This window comes from Lagopus leucura, unplaced genomic scaffold (assembly GCF_019238085.1).
Source record: "Lagopus leucura isolate 7727_CA_CO unplaced genomic scaffold, USGS_WTPT01 Super-Scaffold_760, whole genome shotgun sequence".
Taxonomy (NCBI): domain Eukaryota; kingdom Metazoa; phylum Chordata; class Aves; order Galliformes; family Phasianidae; genus Lagopus; species Lagopus leucura.
The window spans coordinates 3,290,823-3,299,528 of record NW_024962257.1 but is presented as its reverse complement, the minus strand read 5'-3'; the positions used below and the strand labels follow the sequence as shown (position 1 = coordinate 3,299,528).

Here is an 8,706-nt window from a genome sequence, read left to right as displayed (position 1 = left end):
CCCTCCTCCTCCCTCAGCTGAACAGGCCCTGCCTGCTTTCTGTCCTCTGCAGTTGCTAATTCAGATACGTTCAGCAGGGAGAAGGCTGAAGCTGTGTCCTTGGGAGTTGCAGGGATGTTATCAGTGAACCACAGATGGCGAGGGCTCAGCCTTGCTGGTGTGCAGGTTGCTGAGTGTGGTGGGAGCCCCACCTATACGTACCTGTACCTGCACACGGTGTGCCTTGTGTGGGAGGCAGCTCCCAGTGCCAGCACGGCTCCCATTCCTCATCAGTGAGTGCTTACAGAGCAGAGAAGAGCATGAAAGCTGTGGTTTTTGCCTTCTCAAAGCAGGGAGAGGAATGCATGTGTAATTCCCGCTGTTACAGTTAGTAATCCATGTGCGTGTGAAATCTTTTATTTTGCCAGTTTGTTTCTTTTTCCTCTCCTGTACCAATGTACAGAGGATGTGAGTGAGTAGTTTGAGCTCATGGCTCCAAGCCTGGCTTTGAAGTGGAGCAGCTCCGGAGATCCCCTTGAATGTCCACCAGCAGTCACATGAATGCTGCTCTTTATGGTGGATGAGCTGCCAGGGAGCTCTCTGCTCTGCTCACCCCCTCTGTGCCCATCCACCCCCACCTCCCCCTGCTCAGACCCCCTGTTTTGGCCTCAGCTGTGCTCCTGTGCTCAGCCTCCAGCTGACAGAGCATCGGCCGGAATAGAGATGAGTGTTTTGGTGTGGGAGGAATAATAGCTGTGCTTCAGTCAGAAATGCTAAGTAGGAGAGAGCTCTGTGTATGGAAGAGAGCTGCCCTGGTTTAATTTGCATCTGTTTGTTCAGATGGCCCAAGCTTCTGTGTGAACTTGTTTGGTGTTTAGCATAGACTCTTCCCACCCCATTTCAGACCAAATGAAACACAGCATGGAAATGAAGTTGCCTACATGGGAGTTGATGGGAGCTTGTGGTCGCGCTATAACTTAAACCAGCACAGAAAAACCCTTAGCAAAGAACTGATCACATCAAAAAGATGCTCGCAATCAGAAAAAAAAACAAAACACCTTTTATTCCTGGGGGAGTTCCAGTTTCTCTGTGGCAGCAACAGCTCGTAGGGAGAGGTCAGAAACAGGGCAGCAATGCAGCCAAAGCCTCGGCAGCAAAGCTGACCCATCCAAAGGCAGGCCCTTGCTAGTTGTCCTCCCACCGCCAGCGATGAGGGGATGATTCCCCTTTGGACAGTTTTCTGGAACTCAGTTTCCTCCGCAAAGAGGAAAATTTGTCTCCGAGCACTTTCCGTAGCCCGGTGTTGTCCCTAACGAAGGGCAGATCCTTCTTCATAGCGGGCAGCTGTCCCGTGAACATGTCCCACCTAGCCAGAGCATCCACAGCCTTGTCTACTCGAGCCAGTTCCTCCTCAGAGACGTTTCTCTCCAGGGCAGCGATGCACATCTCCAGCCACAGCTCGTAATCTTTAATGACATCCGCGGGCTGGCTGGGCCCTGCCAGCTGGGGCTGACTCTGCACCTCAGCCAGCGAGCACAACCGCTCGTCCTGCTCCAGATCCGGGCCGATGGAGAGCGCCTGGCTGCACACATCTGGTGTCAGCGGCTCCGACAAGGAGGTCACGGCCTCGGAGTCGTTCTCACAGCACATCCCGGAGTCCGAGCTGAGCGGAAGGATGTCCTCTGAGGCTGACAGGTCTGCTGGCTCCTGCTTTGGCCACGTGGACAGCACGGTCTGCGTCCAAGCATAGAGCTTCTGCAAAGGGAAGGGAAAAGGTTTCATTTTAGAGAATGGGAAGAAATAGGTGCACCTCACCCAACGTTTTCAGGTAAGCACAAGCATCTCAGGTAGCCCAGCTTGAGATGCCGTGGGCAGGAGAATGTTCCTTTACACAGCAGGGGCTTCCTTTTATTTTTCATGTATTTTGTTCTCACAGAGGGTGGTGAGGCACTGGCACAGGTTGCCCAAGGAGGCTGTGGATGCCCCATCCCTGCAGGCATTCAAAGCCAGGCTGGATGTGGCTCTGGGCAGCCTGGGCTGCTGGTTGGTGACCTGCACACAGCAGGAGGTTGGAACTGGATGAGCATTGTGCTCCTTTGCAACCCAGGCCATTCTATGATTCTGGTCAGTGTCCATGTCTTAGATGTGGACTGAATCTGTCCTATTATTGAAGACACTAAAAGGAGAATGGAGTGCATTAACTCCCCTGTCTGTATGTGATCTCTGCTAGAGCCAAATCAGGGCCTTGCTAGAGGAAAGCATGTCCCTGCAAAAGCTCCTGAGATGGTGCTGAGGAATTCTCTTCCACTGTGCCGTTAAGTCCTGTGGTAATGTGCCCTGTGCACCTAAGAACAGCTCTTCCCTCTCGAGCTGAAATGCACAAGTTGGAAGGCTGAGCTCCAGGAAAGAACTAATGAAAGGAAAATGTCTGAGACAATTTCCTTTTTAAATATTAAACACTACAGCGGGTTGCTTCTGGCACACTTACGCTGTGGGGAATGAATCACTGCTCCAGTCATCGCTGGATAAAAGGTGATTTCCCTGTCTGCCTTGTTGGCATGCATTGGCGTTTTTGGGGTGTTTTTCAGCTTTTGTGGTCTATTTCTCCATCTTCATGCTGCAACTCCCAGCTGATATTGATGCAAAGCTCTGCATTTGCTTTGAAAAAGCAGAAGTGACAACTACTGGGCTTTAAGTCCAGCTGCAGCCCCAGTGCACTGAGCACTGTGCTGGGTCTGTATAGACACCAGAGAGCCTGGTGCTGTTGTGGTTGAGGAGCAGGCACAAAATGCCAAGTCCTACAGAGCTGTTTTCTGCCAGAGCACAAGAGCATCCCCCTTCTCCCTGCCCCCTCTCCTTCTCTGTTGCTTTCTCTTTAGGCAAATGACAGAGAAGATAAAGAGCTCAAATTGAGTGGGTGGGAGAAATCGGTTGCAGTCTGTGCATGGAGCCTCAGGGAAGAATTTCATACAAGAGGAAAATGGACTCTTTCAGCTGAGTTGGTCTGCCCTGCCCCCTCCCTCTGGGGCAAGGAGAAATGTGAAGGGATGGCTCTTCTCCTGCCTCATCCCACCTCCGAGGGCCTTTCCTTCTGGGTGTGAAGCACAAAGGCACCAGAAGCTGCAGTAGGAAGCAGATGAGGAAGGCGACAGCAGAGCTGTTTGGAAGCTGCAAATACTCCGTGGTTTTACAATGCCTTCTAAAATTCCCAAGACTGGAAGTCTGAGAGAGAGTCATAACTGCTGCTTAGCACCGTTCCCAGGACATTCCCACAGTGCGTTTGAATTCTTTAAAGCAGGGGATAATTGCCTTGAGTACACTGCCAAAAGCCAAAAATCTTTCCTGTCACTCATCCTCTGGTGGCTTATGGATTGCAAGACATGATGGGTTCCATAGGGCTGCAGCTTCTTTTTATGTTCTCACATGTAAATAGAAAGGGATAATGTTACAGCTTAGCTTACCTGCAGGCAGGTAAACCAGCTTTTGTGCCCCAGTGAGTGAGCTTGCAAAGCTCATTAGCACCATGATGGAGGTGCAGCTGCCCTGTGCTGCTGATCTAAACTCTCAGCACAGCTTGAGCACTGCTGGTTGCTTTCTAGTTGGTTGGTTTGTTTGTTTTGGTGTGGCCACTGGAAACAGTGCAAACTGGTATAGGCACTGTGTGCAGAACAGCCTGAGATGCTGTGAAACGTTGTAGCAGGTGGAAGTGGTGGTGGTGGGGAAATGCAATGAGAATTGGTTGGCTTTCAGTTTTCAAGACAGCCTGTAGTGGAGCAAGCAGCTGAGCTGACAGAATGGAGTGTGTTTCTGAGTGTAACTCAGATAAATAAATGGAAGGGCTCATCCTCCTACTTAAGGACTGGTTTCCTGTCCCACGTGCTCTGCTGCCCATAATCTCTCAGTCGCAGTCGTTAGCAGCATTACCTGCTCCTGGGGAGCAGCGGCTTTGTGTCTGGCATTTCCTGCACTCACTGAGGCTGTCTGGCTCTGCTCTGACAGGTGCTGCTTCTTGCTCATTCTGCACAGGGAGGTGTGACTCCAAGCTTGCACTTGGGCCAGCCACAACTTCCCAAATTGCACTTTGCAAGGAGCTTGGTTTTCAGATTTGATATCATCGTCAGATGTTCTCTGCTCCATTCACAGTTAACTGTAGAATTAATCTCTGGCACGACTATCTCCTGCCTCAGTGCAGAAGCAAAGCCTCTTACAGCTATCATTGCAGGCTGCGTCTCGCAGAGCTGTCATTGTCAAGGCAGCAGATGTGAGCTTTGGCAAGTGAGGGCTTTCTGTGAGTTTGAGTTTGCTGCTGCCAGGGGAAATACAGTATTTGCTGCAGGTGTAAAGGAATAGCGTTTCTAGAAGAGCTTAATGCAGACAGCACTTCTCTTCTGGGAGGAGATAGTTGGTGCTGGAAGGTCAGGCACTGAAATAAAGCAGTCCATTGCCCTGGTGCTCTGGGTGATTTGGGGAGCTGCAGGCACCGAATGGTCACAGGCAGCTCACACCACGAGGAAAGCAGCACAACGTGCATTTTCTCCACGTTCTCTGCTGTGTTTCTGTGTTTTTGTTTCCAAGCTGAATGAAGCAGAGCTGTCCCCATTCCCATTCTGCTCGTTACAGACATAACCATAGACTTTAAAGCAGGCAGCAGGGGAAAATCCTGTCTGTGAACATGATGTTTGCTAGACAGAAATAATAATGAAGGAGGAGGTAGGATGCAGAGTGAGAACAGTGAGATTATTTATATCCTCCTTGCTGTTCAACTCTTTGAAAGGGTAGATAACAGCAGGGCAAGGGGAAATGGTTTTAAGTTGAAGGAGGGAAGATTTAGTTTGGATGTCAGGATGAAGTTATTTAATGTGAGAGTAGTGAGTGCTGGAATACACTGCCCAGAGAGGCTGTGGATGCCCTGTCCCAGAAGGTTTTCAAGGCCAGGTTGGATGGGGCCATGGGCAGCCTGGTCTAGTATTAAATGGGGAGGTTGATGGCCCTGCATGTGGCAGGGGGGTTGGAGATTCGTGATCCTTGAGGTCCCTTCCAACCCTGGCCATTCTGTGATTCTACTGGGCTACTGAGCCCAGCTTTTTAGCCATCGGAGGCAGAAAAAGCCTTTCTGGATCTATAGGAGGTTAGCTCTGCTCCTGACAGTGTCTGTATGTGGTGTTAGCAGTTCTGTAGGTGGGAGAAAAAGATCCATTTATTAGGAAGTAGTCCGTGAGGATCCTCTCTTGAACTGCTAAGCTGAGGAACTGCAGCAAAGTTCCCCGCTAATATTTCCTCTGGGATATCAGCAGCCCCAGAGAAAACCACGTTGGCACATGAGAAAGAACATGGACATGGGAACTGCTGTTGCTCTGGCCACAACTTGCTCTGGCTTCACCTCTGCCCACCCTGAATTTGGGAACAGCAATAGCAGAACAGCTGCACTGCCTTTGTCGCTGGCCAGAAGCCCTAGAGCTTGCTTAGAGAGTTGGTCACTGGCCACACTGAAATCATAGCTCTTGTTTGAGGCATGACCTGCTCTCATAGAAACTGAGCATGCTAATGCTGGATTTGGGGGGTAGCCCCCTGGCTGGTGGCTCTGTCTCACCCTGTAGCGCTCGACAAGCTTGAAGCCCACGACGTGCTGCAGCTTGCGCAGGCAGATGGGGCAGAGCTCCAAGGGTCGCAGCAGGGCTTCGTCCAGGCTCAGCGCGCCCTGCATGATGCACTGAAGCCAGCGGCAAGTCCCCAGGCCCATCAGGTGGCAAATCTCGTGACAGGTCACCTGTTGGGAAAACAGAAATCAGTTGTCTCAGCACTGCTGTGAGTCCTGTTGCCTCTTCTCGCAGTCAGCACTGCGGTTTGCTCCGGTGGCACAGGGAGTTGAGGGGTGCATCCATAGAGCACCAAGATGCAAAGTGCTTGCGAGTATGGGCGTACACGAGCAGAGTCTCTGGGCTGAGAGGCAGATTATGCTCAGGCCTGAAGTACTGAACCTCAGATAGCAAGAAATAGGGAGTGCAGGAGAGCACTGGTCCTACCTTACAGCACTGAACCATCTCTTGGGCACTGAATGGCAAGGTCCGCTCTCGACTCTCCTTGCTGACATCACTTAACTGTTCTTTCTTTGTGAGTGGGTTCAAGCTGCTACAGCTGGCCTGGGGGAAATCCCCGGAAAATCTGGCGAAGCTGCAGACACCCACTTCTGTAAAGAGAAGAGTACAGAGGCTAGGCATCGGTGCTTGTGGCTTTTCCCCAGTTCAGCATGCCTGTACTGGTGCAAAAAGACATGCTTCCGAGGTTTGCAGCGCTTTGGCTGCCTCTGCCTAAAATAGTGTCCCTGGATCACTACTCACTATGAGTCCCTTAATTTTAAGTTGGAAAAACCCAGCTCATCAGGCAGTGAAAAAAAATTAGGGATGATGTTTATGCAGTGCTGCCTGATCCAAACGCTGTGCTGGGACATCATCAGACTCCAGTCTCACCTTGTCCTGGCAGGAATTTGCTGAATGTGAAGCTCCAGGTCTCACATGGGTACAGGTCCAACAGAGTGAGCCCGAGGACACACAGAGCATCCATGGGCTTGTTGTTCTTCAGGAAGTTCAGGATCCCATCTGGACAAACACAGGAGAGATGCCCATTAAATTGAAGCATCCTTGGAAGACGCGCAAGAGCCACGCAGGAGCAGATTTCCAAATGTGAAAGGCTTCAGAACTCCCCTGTGCATCACCCAGCCCATGGATTTACTTTGGCTCTGGACAGACTGCGGGAGAGCTCAGCCCACATGAGAGCAACAGTGCTGGATCTGAACAGAACAGCACAGAAAAAAATACAAACAGCAGAGGAAAACATGATGGAAGTCTCTTTGCTTTTCATTCCTGCTTCCAGCCTCAGAGTTCTGGGTTTTCCCCAGAATCAAGATTTCTCCCTTCTCCCTCCCTGATGAAGGGTGATGTCAGGCATTTCCCCATGGAGGGCCTTATCACCACACACCCAGACCCTCACCTGCATGCAGCTGCACTCTGTCTGAGTCCTGGCTGTGGCGGTAGCAGCAGTGAATTGATGAGATGGGGATGGAAGGAAGGCACTTCACACGGAGCCCCAGGAAGAAAGACTCCACGCAGCTCTGAAGGGAATCCAGCAGTGAGGGTCCCGCAGGCCCTTCGGTCAGGTCTAGGGAGAAAGCTGTGGTGTCAGCACCCCAAGGCCAGAGTGAACCAGGAGCTCTGGGGGGGTCCCGTGGGTCTGGCCCCAAGGCAGGCTTGTTTTGAGGCTAATTGCTAGCTCTGAGATGGGGCAGTCATCTCTAGATGGTTTTGTGGGTATGGAGAAGAGGAGGGGGCTCTGTCAGAGAGTCACCATGAGGAAGCGGGGTGTCATTGCAGAGCAGGAAGGCTATCTTTGAGCTGAGCAGTGCAGAAAGGTTAACCTGGGTCAAGCCAGGGGGCTGCTTGTTGTCTGGGAATTGGCATGGATGGAGCTCCCAGAATGCTGCATTATCCAGCATTGTTTTACATATGCATACATACAGATATGTATATATATATCTATGCATATGTATTCATATCAAATCTCACCCAAGGGCACCTGTGGTATTTTCTGGGGAGCTGTATTGCTGGCAGTCATCATGACTCCTGACTCTGCACTGGGGATACAGCAGAACCTTTGCTGCTGTGGACTTAGCTTTCTTTGTAGGAAATATTTCTTGCCTCCTTGGCAGAAAGGAAGGATGGCAATAGAGTTGGGTCGTCATCCCCCCCACACACCTTGTGCCTTACTGGGTTGCTCAGTGTGGATGCCTTACCAATAGGCTGCAGGTAGATGTGCTTTCTGCAGAAGCTCTGCTTTCTCCTCAGCACAGCATGGTAGAAGGTTTCAAAGTCCTCGGGGGCATCGGGGTGGCTGAGGAGCCAATCGAAAGCTGTCCGGATGAGCAGCGTGCAGAAAAGCGTCCTCTGTGGGTTGTAGGCTTCAGAAAGGAACAGCTTTTCTGCCCTGGAGAAAGCCTTGGCATAGAGCTCCTGCAGAGCAGGGTTGGTGGAGATCAATGCATCCTTCAGAGCCCGGGGCCCGAAGCTGAACTCCTGAGTGTGTTTGCACTGCAGCATTGCGGAGAGGCCCACGGGCCGTTGGGGATCTGGCAGAGCTCAGCTCTCAGATCTGGTTGCCACGGGCTTCCAGCTGTGGGATCTTAGCGGGAGCCTGCAGGCTGTGCTCAGCACCGGCCGGGTGTCCTGAAATGTGTGTGAGAGAGAAGCTGTCATGGGACGGCCTGCATCTTCATGAGCATCACCGGTTTATGCACCAGCAGGTGGTGCTCGAGAATGCGCAGCCCCCGTACTGCGAGCAGAGGTCTGGGTTAAATCAGATGGTTGGGTTTATCTGTTTATTTATTGATGCTCCAGTTTAAGGTCGGGTGTCGAACCTCTGGCTGTGTTAGCCCTTATGCGGTGCTGAAAGGCAGTGCTCCTGTCCGTGGTGGGAAAGAAGAGCAGAAGTGCCAAGTGGAACCCAAGTATTTAGCAGCTGAGTTTTGGGAAAAGCTGCTTTGTACAGGTAAGTGCTCCACCTGTGTACAGCAGGATGGAAACGTGCAGGTAGGTACGCAAACAAACGTTCTAGGAAGAAGGATTATTTTCTGTGAGGTGAGTTAATACTGGTTTAAGAGAAACCTGTGTGGATAAGTGTGTGTATCAGCTGCTGGTCATCACTTTGTAACAGCACTGTGCAATGAGAGGGGAAAAA

At 51.3% G+C, this 8,706-nt stretch overlaps 1 protein-coding gene across 2 annotated transcripts; it reads right to left on the bottom strand.

Annotated features, from left to right (window-relative positions):
* Window positions 1-1,164: 1,164 nt before the first annotated feature.
* Window positions 1,165-8,151, bottom strand: AMZ1 (archaelysin family metallopeptidase 1). 2 transcript variants are annotated; one of them, XM_042864532.1, is made up of 6 exons: window positions 7,766-8,151; window positions 6,967-7,134; window positions 6,447-6,575; window positions 6,003-6,166; window positions 5,570-5,746; window positions 1,165-1,734 (listed from the first exon to the last, which is right to left on the bottom strand). In XM_042864532.1, exons 1-6 carry the CDS (start codon window positions 8,067-8,069, stop codon window positions 1,165-1,167), a joined length of 1,512 nt encoding a protein of 503 aa, XP_042720466.1. In that variant the 5' UTR covers window positions 8,070-8,151. The 2 variants fall into 2 exon arrangements, with proteins under 2 accessions (XP_042720466.1, XP_042720467.1); XM_042864533.1 differs by having other exon boundaries at window positions 5,570-5,677.
* Between the last annotated feature and the right edge of the window lie 555 nt (window positions 8,152-8,706).

What these genes read in the sequence shown, in the direction of transcription:
- AMZ1 (XM_042864532.1), bottom strand. Translation starts at nt 8,069, where the DNA reads ATGCTGCAGTGCAAACACACTCAGGAGTTCAGCTTCGGGCCCCGGGCT. An exon ending in CATCTACCTGCAGCCTATTG is followed by an intron (nt 7,135 to 7,765) that starts GTAAGGCATCCA and finishes CTTTCTCCCTAG; the next exon opens with ACCTGACCGAAGGGCCTGCG. An exon ending in CAAATTCCTGCCAGGACAAG is followed by an intron (nt 6,167 to 6,446) that starts GTGAGACTGGAG and finishes TTCTCTTTACAG; the next exon opens with AAGTGGGTGTCTGCAGCTTC.